Raw genomic sequence first — 23,149 nt, forward strand, 5'->3', positions numbered from 1 at the left:
TTACTAATTTACATTCCCATCACCAGCTCAAGAGAGTTCCTTTTGTTCCATAGTCTCTCCAGCACTAGGTAAGTCACGTCAAATCAAAATTTTCTCCAGTCTTCTGGGTGTGGGATGATATCTTATTGTGGTTTTAATTTGAATTTCCCTGACTACTAATGAGGTTGAACACCTTTTCATATATTTAGTGACTGTTTGGAGTTCCTTTTCTGAAGGTGTCTACTTAAGTCTTTCATCCATTTTTCTGTTGGGTTTTCTGTTTTTCTCTTATTGATTTGTGGGAGTTTTTTATATATTTTGGATACAGTTCCTTTGTTGGTTTTATGCTGTATAGATATTTTCTTCAGTTCTGTCTTGCCTTACTTTATTGTATTTTTTTTTTGATGAAAGAGAGCTTACTTTTTATTTAGTCAAATATGCCAGATATCTTGCATTTGTCTCTCCATATACACTATCCACCTTTCTCCACTGGCTCTTTGCCTAGGGAGGTTGACCTCTAGGAATTGCATCATTGGCTCTCTGCTTTTTGGCTCCTGATTGGGTTTTGGCCAATGGGGTGCCCCTGCAGGAAATCAGAAGAAGGTGGAGAACGAGAGTAGGTATTTATTTTTCCTAGCCCCAAACTGCTGTGTTCTCAAATCAAAAGTCACTGCTCCCCTCAAGACAGTCTCCTCGGGACTTCCCTGGTAGTCCAGTGGTTAGTGGTTAAGACTCTGTGCTCCCACTGCAGGGAGCACAGCTTCAATCCCTGGTTGGGGTAAGTTCCCACATGCCATGCAGCACGGCCAAAAAAAAAAAAAAAATAACAGTCTCCTATATAAACTTTCCCTTGGGGATTCTGAACCTGCTCCTTACTCTCATTGCTTTTGCCCAAGTGATGGTAACATCCTTATAGATTGTTTCAGACCACTTTATTTCATTTTATTTTTAATTTTATTTTTTAATCTATTTATTTATTTTTGGCTGTGTTGGGTCTTTGTTGCAGTGCGCGGGCCCCCTCAAGTTGCGGCGAGCGGGGGCCACTATGTGTTGTGGTGCGCGGGCCTCTCATTGCGGTAGCTTCTCCCGTTGCGGAGCACCGGCTCCGGGCGCACGGGCCTCAGCAGCTGTGGTGCACCGGTTTAGTTGCTCCACGGCATGTGGGATCCTCCTGGACCAGGGATCGAACCCGTGTCCCCTGCACTGGCAGGCAGACTCTCCAACCACTGTGCCACCAGGGAAGTCCCTCTCAGACCATTTTAATTTGAGTGTGTCATCTGTTTCCTATTGGATTTCTGACTCATATAACATATTTATTAATATTTCCTTTCAAAATTAGTACTTTCGTGTGTTAAGAAAATTTTCCTTATCCTGAGATAATAAAGATATTCTATATTATATTCTAAAGGCTTTATTATTTGTTTTCCTTGTTTAGGTCTATAGTTGACCTGATACTGATTTTTCAATCCTTTATTTATAGAGATTGTTTCATGGCCCAGCAAATGGTCTCTCTTGGTGACTCTTCCACAAGCTTTTGAAAAGAATATGTATTTTGCTGTTGCTGGTGGAATGTTCTATAAATGTCAGCTAGGGCAAATTGATTGATAGTGTTGCTCAAATCTTCTACATCTTTGTTGATTTTTCTATTTGTTCAATTACTGAGAGAGGAAAATTGAAACAACTATGATTGTGGACTTGTCTATTTTTCCTTTATGTTCTGTTAGCTTTTTCTTCATGTATTTTGAAGCTATGTTATTGGGTACCTACACATTTAAGATGGTTATTTCATTGTTTTTCTTTCACATCTTTATTGGAGTGTAATTGCTTTACAATGTTATGTTAGTTTCTGCTGTACAACAAAGTGAATCAGCTATATGTATACATATATCTCCATGTTCCCTCCCTCTTACGTCTCCCTCCCACCCTCCCTATCCCACCCCTCTAGGTCATAACAAAGCATCGAGTTGATCTCACTCTGTATAACAGACTCTGGGTCCATCCACCTCACTGCAAATAACTCGATTTCATTCCTTTTTATGGCTAAGTAATATGCCATTTTATATATGTGCCACATCTTCTTTATCCATTCATAAGATGGTTATTTTTTTTAACATCTTTATTGGAGTATAATTGCTTTACAATGTTGTGTTAATTTCTGCTGTATAACAAAGTGAATCAGCTATATGCATACGCGTATCCCCATATCCCCTCCCTCTTGTGTCTCCCTCCCACCCTCCCTATCCCACCCCTCTAGGTGGTTGCAAAGCACCGAGCAGATCTCCCCGTGCTATGCAGCTGCTTCCCACTAGCTAGCTATTTTACATTTGGTAGTGTATATATGTCAATGTTACTCTCTCACTTCGTCCCACTTTACCCTTCCCCCTCCCCATGTCCTCAAGTCAGTTCTCTAAGTCTGTGTCTTTATTCCTGTCCTGTCCCTAGGTTCATCAGAACCATTTTTTAAATTAGATTCCATATATATGTGTTAGCATACGGTATTTGTTTTTCTCTTTCTGACTTACTTCACTCTGTATGATAGACTCTAGGTCCATCCACCTCACTACAAATAACTCAGTGTACTATAGAGCTTTTTAAAGGGTCCTGTGATGTTGGTAGGCACTGAAACATGAGTTATGCAGAGGCCTAGGAGTCATGTAAGGCGAGAACTGGAACCTGGCCCATCTTTAGAATTCAAATGTGAGCTGCCAGATAGCCTGAGGGTTTCTGAAAAAGTCAGAATCACTGGAAACCTTGAAAGATAAATTGTCTGCTGGAATCTGCTGGAGTGGGCTGGACAGTAGAGCAGAACTGGATTTTGTTCAGGACAGTGGTCCTAGTCTGTATACAGGATGTCCACAAAGTCTGGAAACATAGATGATAGTATTTATTATTTTCCAGTGGAAGAATTCCTGATGGTATAATGTCTCTTTGCTGGTGTTTCTAGACTTCATGGACTTGTGGTGGTCAGGAAACCTGACCACTTTCTGACAGCCTCTCAGAGAGCCTGTGTGTTCTGGTGAAGGGGGGATCTGTAGTGTCAAGGAACATCCTGAGTCTTTTTTTTTTTTTAATAAATTTATTTATTTATGTACTTTTGGCTGCGTTGGGTCTTCGTTGCTGCACACAGGCTTTCTCTAGTTGCGGCGAGCGGGGGCTACTCTTTGTTGCAGTGTGCGGGCTTCTCATCGCAGTGGCTTCTCTTGTTGCAGAGCACGGGCTCTAGGCCCACGGGATTCAGTAGTTGTGGCACGTGGGCTCTAGAGCGCAGGCTCAGTAGTTGTGGCGCATGCGCTTTGTTGTTCCACGACACGTGGGATCTTCCCGGACCAGGGTTCGAACCCGTGTCCCCTGCATTGGCAGGTGGATTCTTCCCTGCACCACCAGGGAAGTCCAGAAGCTTTTAGTTTGATGAAGTTTAATCTATTTTTAGTTTGGTTGCTTATGCTTTTGGTGTCATATCTAAGAAGCTTTTACCTAACCCTTGGTCTCAAAGATTTACTCCTTTTTTTTTTTTTTTAAGAGTTTTATGCTTTTAGCTTTTCCATTTAGGCCTATGATCCATTTTGAGTTAATTTTCTGTGTGTATGTAAGTAAGGGGTCCAATTTCATTCTTTGCATGTCGATGTCCAGATGTCCGAGCACTATTTATTGAAAAGACTATTCTTTTCCCATTGAATTGTCTTTGGGCTCTTGTCTGAAATCAGTTGCCCATAAATATATGGGTTTATGTCTGGCTGTCAGTTCTACTTCATTAATCTATGTCTACCCTTATGCCAGTACTACACTGTCTTGATTACTGTAACTTTACAATAAGTTTTGAAATTGGAAAGCAATATAGCATTTTAGGGAGGGGACTAACAACATCAGTTTATATTTTTAAGAGACTGTGTTGTGGGGTTCTTCAAAAAATTAAACATAGAATTACCATATGACCCAGAAAATTCACTCTTATGTATAAAACCCCAAATAATTGAAAATAGAGACTCAAACAAATACTTGTATGATAATGTTCATTGCGGCATTATTCGCAATAGCCAAAAGGTAGAAACAACCAAAGTGTGCATCAATGATGAATGGACAAAATGTGGTATATGCATACAATGAAATATTAATAAGCCATACAAAGGAATGAAGTTCTGATACATACTACCACATGGATCAACCTTGTGAAGATTATGCTATGTGAAAGGAGCCAGATATAAATAGACAAATATTGTATGATTCCATTTATATTAAATATCTAGGATAGGCCAGTTCACAGAGTTGGAAAGTAGATTGCAGGTTATCAGGAGCATGAAGTGCAAGTAATAGAAAATCATTGCTTAATGGATAGAGTTTCTGTTTGGGGTTATGAAAAAGTTTTGGAAATAGTGGTGATGGTTGCAGAACATTGTAAATATAACTAATGCCACTGAATTGTACACTTAAAAACGGTTAAAATGGCAAATTTTGTGATGTATATATATTTCACCACAATTTTTTAAAAAAAGACTGCTTTGGCAGCTGTGAAGAAATCAGACTATAGGTTAAGGTTACTGCAAGAATCCAGGTTAAAGATGATGTTCTGTTTACCTTTCCAGGTCCACTCTATCATTCTCTACCCTGCTCTGTGCTCCAGGAAGCCGACCTGTGTTGACCGTTTAACCAGCTGCTAGACCCTCTGATTTCTGATTAAACTTGGCCAGTGTGGAGCACTGCCAACGTGGAGGACTGGTAAGAGATCAGAGGGTGAGGGGAGAATGAGATCAGGGTACTCTCCTGGTTCCCCATCTGCAGGGTTGCTGTGGGCACCTATATCCCTTGATGAAAGGCCACAGTTCCTGCCAGGCAGCCCTCTCCACAAAGCTCTCTCTGTCTCTGTATTCTAGTAATGGCCCCCCTCCCTCATTCCTTCTAGGCCTATAGTGGCCACCACTAGTGCACTTGTATTTCCCTATACCAGTTTATTAGTTTAATAGTTCCTTTATTAAACTTTCCTAGAATTCCCTGGCAGTCCAGTGGTTAGGAATCCGCACTTCCACTGCAGGGGTCATGGGTTTGATCCCTGGTCGGGGAACTAAGATCCCGCAAGCTGCATGGCATAGCCAAAAAAAAAAAAAAAAAGAAAGAAAAAGAAATGGGGTTACTGTAAAGAGCTCATGGAAATTTGAGCAGTTTAACCTTTAAAAAAAAAGGTTAATTTTAGCAATTTGAGTTGCTATCAGTTTCCTGCCTTCCTGATCAGGGTGGGTGTAGTAGAGAGAGCAATGGATATATTTGGAGGTAGAGCCTTGCGGTTTTGATGGATTGGATGGTGTGACAGACATGGATCCTGGCTCTTAGAAAAGTTCTCGTAAATTGGAAGAGAAAGGACGTACAGTCTAGAAAAAAACACAGGTGCATACTAACTAACTGTAGTCCAGCTATAGCCTCAAGTTGCAAAATGGTTGGAGCCAGCTACTCAATGCACTAATCCATCTATCCCCTTATCTCCTTGCCTTGGGGACAGAATTGACTCTTCTCCAAGTCCTCAGATATGCAGGAGAGAAATTAGAGGGAATTGGTTGGTTTCCACAGAGGAATCAGTAAAGTGGGGGTCTCCCAAGGAAGCAGTGGAAATAGAGATTCCTGGAAACGATTCCAGGAAAAGGTCTAGTCAATTGGGTGAAGTGTCAAAAACCAGACACTGGCTTGAAATAGCTCAGCTTCCCAACCAGATGGTCTGGAGATAAAGGAGGACAACAGATTGTGGAGATATTCAGGGAGATATTCTCAGGGTTCATGAAGAAAAACCCTGTTATACCCAGTAGCTGTCCTGTGCCTATTCCATCCTGAAGCCATATACAGGATAAAATGGGGGCGATTACTCCATCACAGACCCTACCTCACTTATACCTCCCAGTTTTCCCCCCACTTTCTCTCTTTTCCCTGAATGCTGCTCTGCTACCCTGGCTCTTCCAAATGCTGAAAGGTACACATCAAACTTACATCCCTGCTAGATTGCAGAGCATCTGAGATCAAGGTGTTATTTGCATACTTCAGGTTTTCCTGAGTCAGACTGGAAACTCCTGCCTGGAGTAGTTCCCTTTGACTCAATATAGAGAACTCTGATTGGGGCGTAACTTCCACGACATGATCCTTAGGTCTTCGGCCCCTGGACATGTCCTCTGGGGCCTGCTAGATGTATCAGCCCAGCCTCTCAGACCAGGGCCTCTTGAGTGGCCAGTACTGTAAACTTTCTTTTTTTGTCACACTTACTTTACTCCCACGAGAAACACTGTGCTTCATCTTACTCCCTCCTATGCTGTAAGGATCCAGGCATCCTTTAGACATTTATCATTACGTCTTCCAGCTAGCTGTATGAACTTAGAGACATTACTTAACTTCTGTATGTCTCAAGTTGTTATTAAGTTCTTAACAATTCCTGGCACATGACACAACTCAGTAAGTGTTGTTGTTGTTATTATTATATTATTATTAACATAGCAGTATGTTCATATAACTGGTACAACCCACTTTACCAAATTTGACTGTTAAAAATGGTCACATTTCTCTCTTTTTAAAATTCTGAGTCTGAATTCAGTTTATTTTTATAACTGTTTTATTTTACTTTAGTTGTTTATTTCTTACCTAGATATTATGTGCACCCAGAAAAAATTCCAAAAAGGTAAAAAGGCCCACCACTTATCCCAACCACCCAGTTCCCCTCCCCACAGACAGCCCTTATACCAATTCTTTCGTTAAACTTCAAGGATATTCTATGCAATTACAGTCACAGACTCGGCCATTTTTTCCTTGTACAAATACTAGCCATAACAATGTATTTTGGAGAGCTTTTCAAATCAGTTCTTACTGAGTTGCCTAATTCTTCCTTTTTTAAAAAAAAAAAAAAGATTTCCCTCCTATTTTTAGATTAGGGGGGAATTCTGGGGATTAGGTTCCCCCCAATTTAGAAATTTGGTATAATTTTCATAAAATAAGATTCATCCATTTTAACAGTACAGTTTAATAAGTTTGGCAATTGTATATAGTCATGTAACCATCACCACAATTAAGATATAAAATGTTTCCATCACCCTAAAAAGTCCCGTCTTTCTCCATTGTAATCAATCTCCTCACCTAAAATCTAGCTCTGTGAAACCACTGACGTGCTTTTCGCTACTCTAGTTTTGCTTTTTCTAGAATTTCATTTTTATGGCATTGTACAATATGCAGTGTTTTTTGTTTTGTTTTGTGTTTTTTTTGCGGTACACAGGCCTCTCACTGTTGTGGCCTCTCCCGTTGCAGAGCACAGGCTCTGGACGCACAGGCTCAGCGGCCATGTCTCACGGGCCTAGCTGCTCCGCAGCATGTGGGCTCTTCCCGGACCAGGGCACGAACCCGTGTCCCCTGCATTGGCAGGCGGACTCTCAACCACTGCGCCACCAGGGAAGCCCTCTTCTCTAGTTTTAAACAAGCATTTTATATAATTCCATTTTCTCTCTTCTCTTAGCATATTAATTATACTTAAAAAATATTTAGTGGTTTCCCTAGAGTTTGAAATATATATTTACAACAAATCTAAGTTCATTTTCAAATACACTATACCACTTCATGAATAGTGCAGGTATCTTATAAAAGTATTATGAATCCCTCCTTCCTGTCCCTTATAACATTGTTGTCATTCATTTCACTTATCTATAAGCTATAATCTCCCAATACATTGTGCTATTATTTGAACAATTAACTAATAGATCAATAAAATGAAAGATTTTATCTTCATTTATACCTTCTCTAACGCTCTTCTTTTTGGTTACATAGGTGCAAGTTTCTGACCTATATCATTTTTCTTCTCTCTGAAGAACATTTTATAATGTTTCTTGTAAGACAGGTCTACTGGCAACACGTTCCCTCAGTTTTTGTCTGGGAAAGTCTTTATTTCTCCTTCACTTCTAAAGATAATTTTGCTGGATACAGAATTCTAGATTGATAGTTTTTTGTTTTTTGGCAGTGCTGTGTGGCTTGTGGGATCTTAGTTCCCCAACAAGGGGTCTAACCTGGGCCCAGCAGTGAAAGCGCTGAGTCCTAACCACTGAACTGCCAGGGAATTCCTGATGGTTTTTTTTCTTTTAGCACTTAAAATAGTTCACTCTACGCACCTCTTGCTTGCATGGTTTCTGAAGAGTTCAACATATTTCTTATCTTTTTCCTGTATGTGTAAGGTCTCCCTGCACCCCACTGTGGCTTCTTTCAAGACTTTGGTTTTCTGTGGTTTGAATATGATATGCCCAGGTACAGGATTTTGGGTATTTATCCTATGTGGTGTTTTCTGAGCTTCCTGGATCTGTAGTTTGGTTCTGTCATTAATATTGGAAAATTGGGACTTCCCTAGCGGTTCAGTGGTTAAGTCTCTGTGCTCCCAATGCAGGGGGCCCAGGTTTGATCCCTGGTCAGGGAACTAGATCCCACATGCATGATGGAACTAAGAGTTCACATGCTGCAGCTAAGAGTCTGCATGCCACAACTAAAGATCCCACATGCTGCAACTAAACATGCTGCAACAGAGATCCTGCATGCTGCAACTAAGATAATGAAATAGTATACAGCTATTCAAAAAGATGCAGAAGCTCTAGATGTACCAATATGCGACACTCCCCAAGACATATTTAAAAGGCAACATACAATATGAAGGGAATTCCCTGTCAGTCCAGTGGTTAGAACTCCACACTCTCACTGCTGAGGGCCCAGGTTCAATCTCTGGTTGGGGAATTAAGATCCTACAAACTGCATGGCACAGCCAAATAAATAAATAAATAAATAAATAAATAATAAATTTAAAGTAAAAAAATAATATGAAAAAGTGCTATCCTTTAAGAAGATAAATACAAATGAAATGGAGCAGGACCCTATGGTCCTTCCCCCTCATGTCCTCTGCCTGCCTTTTGTCTGTGAAAACAAAAAAAAAACCTTTAGCCAAAGAATAAGTTTAATCAGAGAAGTGAGAAAATACAGACACAAAGGAAAACAGTCCAACAAGGCTAAATAATAGGGCTTCCCTGGTGGCGCAGTGATTGAGAATCCATCTGCCAATTCAGGGGACACAGGTTCAATCCCTGGGCCGGGAAGATCCCACATGCCGTGGAGCAGCTGAGCCCATGAGCCACAACATTTAGCCTGCGTGCCGCAACTACTGAAGGCCGCGTGCCTAGAGCCCGTGCTCCACAACGAGAGAAGCCACCGTGATGAGAAGCCCGTGCACTGCAACGAAGAGTAGCCCCCGCTCACCTCAACTAGAGAAAGCCCGCGTGCAGCGATGAAGACCCAACACAGCCTAAATAAATAAACAAAATTTGTTAAAAAAAAAAAACTAAATAATAATAGTTTAGTCATTAAGCATAATTAAGGACCTTTACTTCCTTCTCAATGGCTATAGATAATATTCTGAGCCATATACTGTGAGCTGTCTTGTAGATACAGAAACCCCCACCAGGTGGAAGAAGTTAACTACATGATGATCAGACTGTGGCCATGACATAAGCTGCCACAATTCCAAGGATTGGCCTCAAGGAAATGGGAACAAACTGACCCTGGAACTGAAGACTAACTGTACCTAAAACAATCAAGATGACGCTGATCAGACTACCGCATGACCAATTTTAAGATGACTGTCAGAGCTGACTGTGCTGTTTCTGCATGTAGCCCCCTCACTCTGTCTATAAAAGCTCTTGCCCACTGATCATTCAGTTGTTGTGGGGGGGAGTTGGCCTTTGGACAGGAGTCTGCCCTCCCCCACCCCCACCCCACCCCCCCACCCAAAATAAAGCAAACTTTCCTTTCCACCAACCTTGCCTCTTTATTGGCTTTTGAGCGATGAGCAGCCAGACCCCACTTTTGGTTACACAAACATATACCTTTTTATGCATAGATCATATTTGAAAGGATACACAAGAAACTGATAATTGTGGTTGCCTCTGGGAAACAGAACTAAGGATAGGAGTGGGAGACAGAGTTGATTTTCTCGGTTTACTTTTTATTCCTTTTCACTTTTTTTTTTAAATAAATTGATTATTTTTGGCTGTGTTGGGTCTTTGTTGCTGTGCGCGGGCTTCTCATCACAGTGGCTTCTCTTGTTGCGGAGCGCGGGCTCTAGGCGCGTGGGCTTCAGTAGTTGTGGCACACAGGCTCAGTAGGTGTGGCTCGCGGGCTCTAGAGAACAGGCTCAGTAGTTGTGGCACACAGGCTTAGTTGCTCTGGCATGTGGGATCTTCCCGGACCAGGGCTCGAACCCATGTCCCCTGCATTGGCAGGTGGATTCTTAACCACCACACCACCAGGGAAGTCCCTCCTTTTCACTTTTTACTACTTACTTCAGTCTCACGTGTGTGTGTGTGTGTGTGTGTGTGTGTGTGTGTGTGTGTGTGTGTATTTGTAATGGGAAAAAAATACCATTGTGTCCTCTCTTCTGATAATTTCAGAAGACATTCTGGACATGGAAAGAAGGATTGTAAAACTTGGTGTCAGCTTTGGGAATAGTGGCCCATGTTCCTGGTGTGACTTGTTGGTGACTACCTAGAGTAGAGTAGTCAAAATTATAGAGACATAAATGGAATGGTGGTTGCTAGGGTCTGGAGGTGGGGGAGGGAATGAGGAGTTATTGCTTAATGGGTATAGAGTTTCAGTTTTGTGAAATGAAAAGAGTTCTGGAGATGGATGGTGGTGATGGTTGTGCAACAATATGAATGTGCTTAATACCATTGAACTGTGCACTTAAAAATGGTTAAGATGGTAAATTTTATGTCATGTGTATTTTACCACAATAAAAAAATGGAAAATATATACACAGGACAGTTTTTAACATTTTAAAGCACAAATGCATAGAACTTTTATAATAACAAAAAAATAAAAATTGTAATGAAAAAAATGAAGGAGAAATTAAGGTATTCCCAGATTTTAAAAAAGCCAAAAGACTTTATTGCTAGTAGACCTGCCCTGCAAGAAATGCTAAAGGGAGTTCTTCATACTGAAGTGAAAGGACACTAGACAGTAACTAGAAACCATATGAAGAAATAGAGAACACCAGTAATTGTACCTACATAGGTAAGTATAAAATCCAGTACTATTGTATTTTTGGTTTGTAACTCTTTTTTTTTTCCATATGACTAAAAGACAAACACAAAAATAATAATTATAAATCTATGTTAATGGGCACAAAATGTATATACATGTAATTTGTGACAATAACAACATAAGAAAGGGAGGACAAAGCTGCATAAGAGCAGAGTTTTGTATACTATTGAAGCTAAATTGGGTTAATTCAAACTAGATTGTTATCAACCAAAGCTGTTACGTGTAACACCCAGGTATCCACTAAGAAAATAACTAAAAACAAAAACAGAAAAAGAAATTAGAAGAGAATCAAAATGGCATACTAGAAAAAAATTAAACACAAAAGAAGGCCGTAGTAGAGGAACTGAGGATTAAAACATATGTGTAGAAAACAAATGGCAAAATGGCAGGAGTAGGTTCTTCATTATCAGTAATTAAATGTAAACATTAATTTTTCCAATTAAAAGGCAAATATTGGCAGAATAGATTTAAAAAATGATTCAACTATATGCCATCTTCAAGAGACTTACTTTAGATCCAAAGACATAAATAGGTTGAAAGTGAAAGGATAGAAAAAGATATTCCATGCAAATAGTAACCAAAAAGAGCTGGGGTAGCTATACTGATATCAGACAAAATAGACTTTAAACCCAAAAGTGTTATCAGAGACAAAGAAGGACATTATTTATAGATAAGGGTCAATCCACCAAAAATATATAATAATTATAAACATACACTCACCTAACAACAGAGCCCCAATATATATGAAGCAAAACCAAACAGAATTGCAGAGAGAAATAGACATTTCTACAACAATAGTTGGAGACTCCAGTACTTCATGTTCAAAAATGGATAAAACAACTAAACAGAAGATCAGTAAGGAAAAAGTGGACTTGAACAATGAACAAGCCCTAACATATTCACAGAACACTCCAGAGTACGTAATTTTCTCAATTGCAGTGGAACATTCTCCAGGACAGACCATATGTTAGGTCACAAAGCAAATCTCAATACATTTAATACATTTGAAATTGTACAAAGTGTCTTCTCTGACCACAATGGAATGAAACTAGTAATCAATAACAGAAAGAAATTTGGAAAATTCACAAATATGTGGAAATTAAATAACACAATCTCAAATAACCAATGGGTCAAAGAAGAAATCACAAGAGAAATTAGAAAATAGTTTGAGATTAATTAAAACAAAAACAATGGGCTTCCCTGGTGGCACAGTGGTTGAGAGTCCGCCTGTCGATGGAGGGGACATGGGTTCGTGCCCCGGTCCGGGAAGGTCCCACATGCCACAGAGCGGCTGGGCCCGTGAGCCATGGCCGCTGACCCTGCGCGTCTGGAACCTGTGCTCCGCAACGGGAGAGACCACAACAGTGAGAGGCCCGTGTACCACCAAAAAAACCCAAAAACAACATACCAAATGCAGAGGTCATTCCCTGGTGGTCTGGTGGTTAGGACACTGTGCTCTCACTGCCGAGGGCCAAGGTTCAATCCCTGGTTGGGGAACTAAGATCCCGCAAACCATGCAGCAGAAAAATAAAATGCAGAGTTCTGAGGTGAAAGGGGATGAGAGGCAGAAGATGATGCTGGAGAAAAGAGTCACAGCAGAGCCACCTGAGAATACTTGAGGCAGGCTAAAAAGGAGGAGAAGGAGGAGACAGGGACATGGGGAAGTCTTGTGGTTTCTGTGTAGTCTTGTCATTGCAATCCAGCCAAAGACCTCCAGGAACACAGCTGTAGTTGAATAAGTGGAGTTTACTACTCGTCACAGTGAGGGAGAACATACACCAAGAGAATCACAGGATGTCTCGGTAAGGGGGTGTTAGAAGGAAGACTGTTCTAAGATGTGGGCTTTGTTGGTTGATTTGGAGCAGTGGGGTGGGGGAGGGCAAGGAAACAGAGGTTTGCTGTAGATTGGGTGCTGACAGAAAACAAGGACAATTCTATGATTGGGTATCCCAATAGAATTTTTTCTGATTGGAATGTAATTGCTTTACAATGTTGTGTTAATTTCTGCTGTACAATGAAGCGAATCAGCTATATGTATACATATATCCCCTCCCTCTTGGGCCTCCCTTCCCCCCTCCCGCCATCCCACCTAGATCATCACAGAACACTGAGCTCAGCTCCTTGTGCTATACAGCAAGTTCCCACTAGCTATCTGTTTTACACATGGTAGTGTATATATGTCAATCCTAATATCCCAGTTCATCCCACCCTCCTCTTCCCCCGTGTCCACACATCCATTCTTTACGTCTGTGTCTCTATGCCTCCCCTACAAATAGGTTCATCTGTACCATTTTTCTAGATTCCACATATATGATTTAATATATGATATTTGTTTTTCTCTTTCTGACTTGCGTCACTCTGTATGACAGACTGTAGGTCCATCCATCTCACTACAAATAACTCAATTTCGTTTCTTTTTATGACTGAGTAATATTCCATTGTATATATGTGCTACATCGTCTTTATCCATTCATCTGTTGATGGACCTTTAGGTTGCTTCCATGTCCTGGCTATTGTAAGTAGTGCTGCAATGAACATTGGAGTGCATGTGTCTTTTTGAATTATGGTTTTCTCAGGGTATATGCCCAGGAGTGGGATTGTTGGGTCATATATGGTAGTTCTATTTTTAGTTTTTTAAGGAACCTCCATACTGTTCTCCAGAGTGGCTGTATCAATTTACATTCCCACTAACAGTGCAAGAGGGTTCCCTTTTCTTCACACTCTTTCCAGCATTTACTGTTTGTAGATTTTTTGATCTACAGTGGCCATTCTGATCAGTGTGAGGTGATACGTCATTGTAGTCTTGATTTGCATTTCTCTAATAATTAGTGATGCTGATCATCTTTTCATGTGCCTCTTGGCCATCTGTATATCTTCTTTGGAGAAATGTCTATTTAGGTCTTCCACCCAGTTTTTGATTGGGTTGTTTGTTTTTTCTATATTGAGCTGCCTGAGCTATTTGTATATTTTGGAGGTTAATTCTTTGTCAACTGCTTCTTTTGCAAATATTTTCTCCCATTCTGAGGGTTGTCTTTTCATCTTGTTTATGGTTTCCTTTGCTGTGCAAAAGCTTTTAAGTTTAATTAGGTCCCATTTGTTTATTTTTGTTTTTATTTTCATTACTCTAGGAGGAGGGTCAAAAAAGATCTTGGGACTTCCCTGGTGGTGCAGTGGTTAAGCATCCTCCTTCCAATGCAGGGGACGTGGGTTTGATCTCTGGTCAGGGAACTAGATCCCACCTGCATGCTGTAACTAAGAGTTCTTATGCCGCAACTAAGGAGCCCACCAGCCGCAACTAAGGAGCCCGCCTTCCACAACTAAGACCTGGCGCAACCAAAAATCAATAAGTAAAATAAAATAAATGTGTACATCTTAACTTAAAAAAAAATCTTGCTGTGATTTATGTCAGAGTGTTTTTCCTATGTTTTCCTCTAAGGGTTTTATAGTGTCTGGTCTACATTTAGGTCTTTATTCCATTTTGAGTTTATTTTTGTGTATGGTGTTAGGGAGTGTTCTAATTTCATTCCTTTACATGTAGCTGTCCAGTTTTCCTGGCACCACTTATTGAAGAGACTGTCTTTTCTCCATTGTATATTCTTGCCTCCTTTGTCATAGATTAGGTGACCATAAGTGGATGGGTTTATCTCTGGGCTTTCTATCCTGTACCATTGATCTATATTTCTATTTTTGAGCCTTGATTAAAGTAGCTTTGTAGTATAGTCTGAAGTCAGGGAGTCTGATTCCTCCAGCACCGTTTTTCTTTCTCAAGATTGTTTCAGCTATTCAGTCTTTTGTGTTTCCATACAAATTGTAAAATTTTTTGTTCTAATTCTGTGAAAAATGCCATTGGTAATTTGATAGGGATTGCATTGAATCTGTAGATTGCTTTGGGTAGTATAGTCATCTTCACAACTTTGATTCTTCCAGTCCAAGAACATGATATATCTCTTCATCTGTTTGTGTCATCCTGATTTCTTTCATCAGTGTTTTATAGTTTTCTGAGTACAGGTCTTTTGCCTCCTTAGGAGGTTTATTCATAGGTATTTTATTCTTTTTGTCACAATGGTGAATGTGATTGTTTCCTTAATTTCTCTTTCTGGTCTTTCATTTTTAGAATATAGGAATGCAAGAGATTTCTGTGCATTAATTTTGTATCCTGCAACTTTACCAAATTCATTGATTAGCTCTAGTAGTTTTCTGGTGGCCTCTTTAAGATTCTCTAGGTATAGTATCATGTCATCTGCAAACAGCAACAGTTTTACTTCTTCTTTTCCAATTTGTATTCCTTTTATTTCTTTTTCTTCTCTGATTGCTGTGGCTAGGACTTCCAAAACTATGTTGAATAATAGTGGCAAGAGTGGACATCCTTGTCTTGTTCCTGATCTTAGAGGAAATGCTTTCAGTTTTTCACCATTGAAGATGATGCTTGCTGTGGTTTGTCATATATGGCCTTTATTATGTTGAGGTAGGTTCCCTCTGTGCCCACATTCTGGAGAGTTTTTAGCATAAATGGGTGTTGAATTTTGTCAGAAGCTTTTTCTGCATCTATTGAGATGACCATATGGTTTTTATTTTTTAATTTGTTAATATGGTATCACATTAATTGATTTGCATATATTGAAGAATCCTTGCATCCTTGGGCTAAATCCCACTTGATCATGGTCTATGATCCTTTTAATTGTTGTTGGATTTGATTTGCTAGTATATTGTTGAGGATTTTTGCATATATGTTCATCAGTGATATTGGTCTGTAATTTGTGTGTGTGTGTGTGTGTGTGTGTGTGTGTGTGTGTGTGTGTGTGATATCTTTGTCTGGTTTTGGCATCAGGGTGATGGTGGCCTCGTAGAATATGTTTAGGAGTGTTCCTCTGTCTGCAATTTTTTTTTAATTTATTTATTTGTTTTTATTTTTGGATGTATTGGGTCTTCATGGAGGTGTGCAGGCTTCTCATTGCGGTGGCTTCTCTCATTGTGGAGCACAGGCTTTAGAGCACAGGCTCAGTAGTTGTGCACAGGCTCAGTTGCTCCGTGGCATGTGGGATCTTCCCGGCCCAGGGCTTGAACTCGTGTCCCCTGCATTGGCAGGCGGATTCTCAACCACTGCGCCACTAGAGAAGCCCTGTCGGCAATTTTTTGGAAGAGTTTGAGACAGTTGGGTGTTAGCTCTTCTCTGATGTTTGATAGAATTCGCCTGTGAAGCCATCTGGTCCTGGACTTTTGTTTCTTGGAAGATTTTTAATTACAGTTTCAATTTCATTACTTGTGATTGGTCGGTTTATATTTTCTATTTCTTCCTGGTTCAATTTTGGAAGGTTGTACCTCTCTAAGAATTTGTCCATTTCTTCCAGGTTGTCCATTTTATTGACATATAGTTGCTTCTAGTAGTCTCTTATGGTCCTTTGTATTTCTGCAGTGTCAGTTGTAATTTCTTTTTTCATTTTTAATTTTATTGATTGGAATCATCTCCCTATTTTTCCTGATGAGTCTGGCTAAAGGTTTATCAATTTTGTTTACTTCTCAAAGAACCAACTTTTAGTTTTACTATCTTTGCTATTGTTTTCTTTGTTTCTATTTCATTTATTTCTGCTCTGAGCTTTATGATTTCTTTCCTTCCACTAACTTTGTTTTTTCTTGTTCTTCTTCTTCTTCTTTCTCTAGTTGCTTTAGGTGTAAGGTTAGATTTTTATTTGAGATTTTTCTTTTTTCTTGAGGTGAGATTGAATTGCTGTAAACTTCCCTCTTAGAACTGCTTTTGCTCTGTCCTGCAGGTTTTGGGTCATTGTGTTTTCATTGTCATGTGTTTCTATGTATTTTTTGATTTCCTCTTTGATTTCTTCAGTGATCTCTTGGTTATTTAGTAGCATATGGTTTAGCCTCCATGTGTTTGTGTTTTTGTACAATTTTTTTTCCTGTAATTGATTTCTAATCTCACAGTGTTGTGGTCAGATAAGATGTTTGATATGATTTCAATTTTCTTAAATTTACTGAGGCTTGATTTGTGACCCAAGATGTGATCTATCATAGAGAATGTTCTGTGTGCACTTGAGAAGAAAGTGTACTCTGCTGCTTTCAGGTGGATTGTTCTATAAATATCAATTAAGTCTATTGGGTCTATTGTGTTGTTTAAAGCTTGTGTTTTGGGACTTCCCTGGTGGTGCAGTGGTTAAGAATCCGCCTGCCAGTGCATGGGACATGGGTTTGATCCCTGGTCTGGGAAGATCCCACATGCCGTGGAGCAACTAAGCCCGTGCGCCACACCTACTGAAGCCCGCATGCCTAGAGCCTGTGCTCCGCAACAAGAGAAGCCATCACAATGAGAAGCCCACGCACCACAATGAAGAGTAGCCCCTGCTCACCACAACTAGAGAAAGCCCAAGTGTTTATTTTCTGGCTGGATGATCTGTCCATTGGTGTAGGTGGGGTGTTAAAGTCCCCTACTATGAATGTGTTACTGTCGATTTCCCCTTTTATGGCTGTTACCATTTGCCTTATGTATTGAGGTGCTTCTATGTTAGGTGCGTAAATATTTATAATTGTTATATCTTCTACTTGGAATGATCCCTTGATCATAAGGTAGTTAGTGTCCTTCCTTGTCTCTTGTAACAGTCTTTATTTTAAAGTCTATTTTATCTGATATGAGTATTGATACTCCAGCTTTCTTTTGATTTCCATTTGCATGGAATATATTTTTCTATTCCCTCACTTTCGCTGTATGTGTCCCTAGGTCTGAAGTGTGTCTCTTGTAGACAGCATATATACGGGTCTTGTTTTGTATCCATTCAGCCAGTCTGTGTCTTTTGGTTGGAGCATTTAATCCATTTACATTCAAGGTAGTTATTGATATGTATGTTCCTATTACCTTTTCTTAATTGTTTTGGGTTTGTTTTTGTGGGGGTTTTTCTTCTCTTGTGTTTTCTACCTAGAGAAGTTCCTTTAGCATTTGTTGTAAAGCTGTTTTGGTGGTGCTGAATTCTCTTTGCTTTTGCTTGTCTGTAAAACTTTTGATTTCTCCATCAAATCTGAATGAGATCCTTGCTGGGTAGAGTAGTCTTTATTGTAGGTTTTTCCCTTTCATCACTTTAAATATACCCTGCCACTCCTTTCTGGCTTGCAGAGTTTCTGCTGAAAAATCAGCTGATAACCTTTTGTGGATCCCCTTGTATGTTATTTGTTGCTTTTCCCTTGCTGCTTTTAATATTTTTTCTTTGAATTTAATTTTTATTAGTTTAATAGGTATCTTGGCGTGTTTCTCTTTGGGTTTATTCTGTATGGGACTCTGTGCTTCCTGGACCTGGGTGGCTATTTCCTTTCCCATGTCAGGGAAGTTTTTGACCATGATCTCTTCAAATATTTTCTCAGGCCCTTTCTCTTTTTCTTCTTCTGGTACTCCTATAATTTGAATATTGGTGCATTTAATGTTGTCCCAGAAGTCTCTGAGACTGTCCTCATTTCTTTTCATTCTTTTTTCTTTATTCTGCTCCTCAGCAGTTATTTCCACCATTCCATCTTCCAGCTCACTTATTCATTTTTCTGCCTCAGATATTCTGCAATTGATTTTTTCTAGTGTATTTTTCATTTCAGTTATTGTGTTGCTCATCACTGTTTGTTTGTTCTTTAGTTCTTCTAGGTCCTTGTTAAACATTTTTTCTATTCTCTCCATCTGTGCCTCCATTCTGTTTCCAAGATTTGAGATCATCTTTACTATCATTATTATGAATTCTTTTTCAGGTAGGTTGCCTATTTCCTCTTCAATTATTTGGTCTTGTAGGTTTTTACCTTGCTCCTTCGTCTGTAAGGTATTTTTTCATCATCTCATTTTTTTTAATGGCTGGGGCTGTGTTCCTGTCTTGCTGGTTGCTTGGCCTGAGGACCTCTGGGAGAACTTACATCAATTAATATTCCCTGGGGCTTGAGGTTCTTTGTTAGTCCAGAGGATCGGTTTGGATCCGGCACTCCCACCACAGGAGCTCAGGCCTGAACCCTGGCCTGGGAACCAAGAACCCACAAGCTGTGTGGAGCAGCAAAAAAAAAAAAAAAAAAAAAAAAAAAGGCAACAAACAAAAAGGAGTAGAACAATAACAAAGAATAAAAAGTAAAATAAAATTAGAAAAATAAAAAGTATAATATAAAAAATAAAAATGAAACAACAACAAAGCAAAACAGAACCACGACAGCAAAAAAAAAAAAAAAAAAGGCCAGAAAAAGCCTTGGCTGTGGGGGTGGGGGCTCAGGGCCAGGACCCTTGAGGCCGGAAGAGGCCTTGGTGGGGGGAGGGGGGCTTAGGCTCAGCACCCATGGGGCCAGAAAAGACCCAGAGGGGGGCTTAGTTTCAGGACCTGCGTGGCTGGAGGGGTTCCTGGAGGGCGAAGGTTCAGGTCCAGGACCCCAGCAGGCTGGCGAGGGCCTGAGCAGTGGGGGAGACACTGACTGCATTCCCCTCTGTTCCCCCAATCCCCCAAAGTTCTCTCCCCTTCCCTACTGATCCCCTCACCATGAGTGGGCCCCTCTGAGCATGGGAAACCCTCCCCTCCCCCAGCCGCCCCTCAGGGGCGCTGGTCCCATCCCTCCTCCACTTTTCCTCTCCCCTCCTTCCCCACCACGTCCTACCCGGTCACACGGGGATTCCTCCTGTCCCCTTAGGTGTCCGAGGTCCCCCACCAATGCCTGGTAGGTGCTCTGGTTGTAAGGAGACTTGAACTCCACATCCTCCTACTCTTTCATCTTCATCCCAATAGATCTTATTTATGGGGAGGACAAACGAGTGAGAATAAAGCTGTAGCTGTTTAAGAAGCAGGTGCTATTCACATAAGCTGGGAGGGGGATGTTTAGGATTTTGTGGGTTGCACAGTGACCTTGTGCCTGTGCTTAGACACAATTATGTAGTAGCTTTGTTTTGCCTCACTCTATCATGACTTCAGATTGACTTTGCCTAATGTTCAATAGCCTATGAGATTGTTTATGTCGAGCAGAATAACTTGGCCCCGTTGTGAGCCCCAGGCCGGCTTCTAACAATACTGAGATCTAGCTTTAAGTGTCAGACTAATTCCTGGATTTCAGGACCTCCTTTTTCTTTCTTAGGCTCAAACTAGTTTTTGGGCTCTTAATCAGAGAAGGTGATGATGTAGACAGGCTGGGGTCAGGGAGGCCTTTGAGAAGGAAGGCAGGTGCCACCCAGAAGACAGAAGCAATTCTAGCAGGACTGGTGAGCAGCTGGCAGAGCCAAAGCCAGGGCAGCTTCTCTAGCCACTACATCTAGTAGGCACTAGCCTCCCTGTGACCTGGGCTGCTGACATGGACAGCGGGGGTCACTGTGGGCTCTTGGCAGAGCCATGGCTTCTGTGAATTCATTCATCCAGTCACAGTTACCACATGTGAAGCACAGAGAGTTCTTCAAAGATGACTCAGATGCAGGCCTGCTCTCAAAAGCTTTGAAATGTAGTTTAGACTCTGAAGAACCTGTGGAGAGTTTAGATTTATTTTTTCCCTTTCACTAGCAACATCCTCTCCCTCTGATAACTCCTTAACCAGATTTTTTTTTTTCAAATTATAGGATGCAGGCTATTAGTGGGTCATGATGGGCATTTTAAAATAATGAAATACAGGGACTTCCCTGGTGGTCCAGTGGGTAAGAATGTGAGCTCCCAATGCATGGGGCCTGGGTTCAATCCCTGGTCGGGGAACTAGATCCCGCATGCATGCCGCAACTAAGACCTGGTGCAACCTAAATAAATAAATAAAATAAAATAAATAATGAAATACAATAGAAAAAAATATCAGACACAATATGGTAAAGATACATATGCTTTAAAATTTTTTGTGTCAAATATGTACAGAATTACAATACAACATGTATTTCTCCTTCCATGTCTCAGTCAAAAAAGTATGAAAGCCACTACTTTATATATTGACATTTCCTCTGGTGTTGTAGCTGCTTTAGTCTTCTCACTCACATCAATTGTTCTCAAATTCTAAGGAGCATAAGAATCACCAGCGGAGCTTGTAAAAGCTATAATTCCTAAGCCCTTTCTACCTCCAGATATATTCAGATTCAGAAGGCTGGGTTGGGCCCAAGAGACTTCATTGTTAACAAGCTTCAGATTACAATATAAATGATCCATGGACCCCACTTTGAAAAGCCCTGCTTGACCTTCACTCCATGGCCAATTTCATTCAAAACAGTAGTTCAGTGATACCCTCTACCTTGAGCCTCTACTGACAGCCTGATATCTAGAAACTGGTTGTTGGATCTTCTGACCTGGAAGTTCCACTGGCACCTTGCATTCATAGGACCCAAAATGAACTCATCTCCGTTCTCACCTCACTATTCAAATGTATTCCTCTCCCATTATTTCCCATCTTTGTGAGTGGATGCATTATCTACCCTTCCCTCACGGTCCAGGTCTCTGTGCTTCCACTGCAGGGGCCACAGGTTTGATCCCTGGTCAGGGAATTAATATCTTGGAAGCTGTGTGGCATGGCCAAAAAAACCAAAACCAAAACCCCAAAAAAAAACTTAATTAAAAAAAATAAAGGAGATTGGTTGAAGATGGTAAGAGTAGAAAGACATGTGCTCACTCCCTCTTGTGAGAGCACCGAAATCACAACTAACTGCTGGACAATCATCGACAGGAAGACACTGGAACTCACCAAGAAAGATACCCCACATCCAAAGACAAAGGAGAAGCCGCAATGAGATGGTAGGAGGGGTGCAATCACAATAAAATCAAATCCCGTAACTGCTGGGTGGGTGACTCACGAACTGGAGAACACTTATACCATAGAAGTCCACCCACTGGAGTGAAGGTTCTGAGCCCCATGTCAGGCTTCCCAACCTGGGGGTCCGGCAATGGGAGGAGGAATTCCTAGAGAATCAGACTTTGAAGGCTAGCGGGATTTGATTGCATGACTTTGACAGGATTGGGGGAAACAGAGATTCCACTCTTGGAGGGCACACACAAAGTAGTGTGCACATCAGGACTCGGGAAGGAGCAGTGACCCCATAGGAGACTGAACCAGACCTACCTGCTAGTGTTGGAGGGTCTCCTGCAGAGGCGGGGGGTGGCTGTGACTCACCATGGGGACAAGGACATTGGCAGCAGAAGTTCTGGGAAGTACTCCTTAGCATGAGCCCTCCCAGAGTCTGCCATTAACCCAACCAAAGAGCCCGGGTAGGCTCCAGTGCTGGGTCACCTCAGGCCAAACAACCAACAGGGAGGGAACCCAGACCCACCCATCAGCAGACAAGTGGATTAAAGTTTTACTGAGCTCTGTCCACCAGAGCAACGCCCAGCTCTACCGACCACCAGTCCCTCCCATCAGGAAGCTTGCGCAAGCCTCTTAGATAGCCTCATCCACCAGAGGGCAGACAGCAGAAGCAAGAAGAACAATTCTGCAGCCTGTGGAATGAAAACCACATTCACAGAAAGACAAACAAAATGAAAAGGCAGAGGACTATGTACCAGACGAAGGAACAAGATAAAACCCAAAAAAAACAACTAAATGAAGTGGAGATAGGCAACCTTCCAGAAAAAGAATTCAGAATAATGATAGTGAAGATGATCCAGGACCTCAGAAAAAGAATGGAGGCAAAGATCGAGAAGATGCAAGAAATGTTTAACAAAGACCTAGAAGAATTAAAGAGGAAACACCTAGAAGAATTACAGAACAAACAAACAGAGATGAACAATACAATAACTGAAATGAAAAATACACTAGAAGGAATCAATAGTAGAATAACTGAGGCAGAAGAACGGATAAGTGACCTGGAAGACAGAATGGTGGAATTCACTGCCACGGAACAGAATAAAGAAAAAAGAATGAAAAGAAATGAAGACAGCCTAAGAGACCTTTGGGACAACATTAAACGCAACAATGTTCGCCTTATAGAGGTCCCAGAAGGAGAAGAGAGAGAGAAAGCACCTGAGAAAATATTTGAAGAGATTATAGTCGAAAATGTCCCTAACATGGGAAAGGAAATAGCCACCCAAGTCCAGGAAGTGCAGAGAGTCCCAGGCAGGATAAACCCAAGGAGAAACATGCTGAGACACATAGTAATCAAATTGACAAAAATTAAAGACAAAGAAAA

At 40.9% G+C, this 23,149-nt stretch overlaps 1 protein-coding gene across 8 annotated transcripts in view; it reads left to right on the forward strand.

Annotated features, from left to right (window-relative positions):
• Positions 1-14,446, forward strand: part of NOLC1 (nucleolar and coiled-body phosphoprotein 1) — a 31,688-nt gene extending 17,242 nt beyond the window's left edge. Inside the window, exons 15-16 of one of the 8 annotated variants that reach the window (XR_009536044.1) lie at positions 4,559-4,692; positions 14,193-14,332. Coding sequence is in view for 1 of the 8 variants with exons in the window: in XM_060126101.1 (XP_059982084.1) it covers positions 14,193-14,363 (171 nt within the window). In the remaining 7 variants the exon portion in view is untranslated. Of the gene's footprint in view, positions 1-4,558; positions 4,695-7,758; positions 9,771-14,192 lie in introns of those variants that run through there. The other 7 variants (XR_009536043.1, XR_009536047.1, XR_009536046.1 and 4 more) reach the window with 7 other exon arrangements.
• Positions 14,447-23,149: the final 8,703 nt, after the last annotated feature.

Source organism: Lagenorhynchus albirostris, chromosome 16, assembly GCF_949774975.1.
Source record: "Lagenorhynchus albirostris chromosome 16, mLagAlb1.1, whole genome shotgun sequence".
NCBI lineage: Eukaryota > Metazoa > Chordata > Mammalia > Artiodactyla > Delphinidae > Lagenorhynchus > Lagenorhynchus albirostris.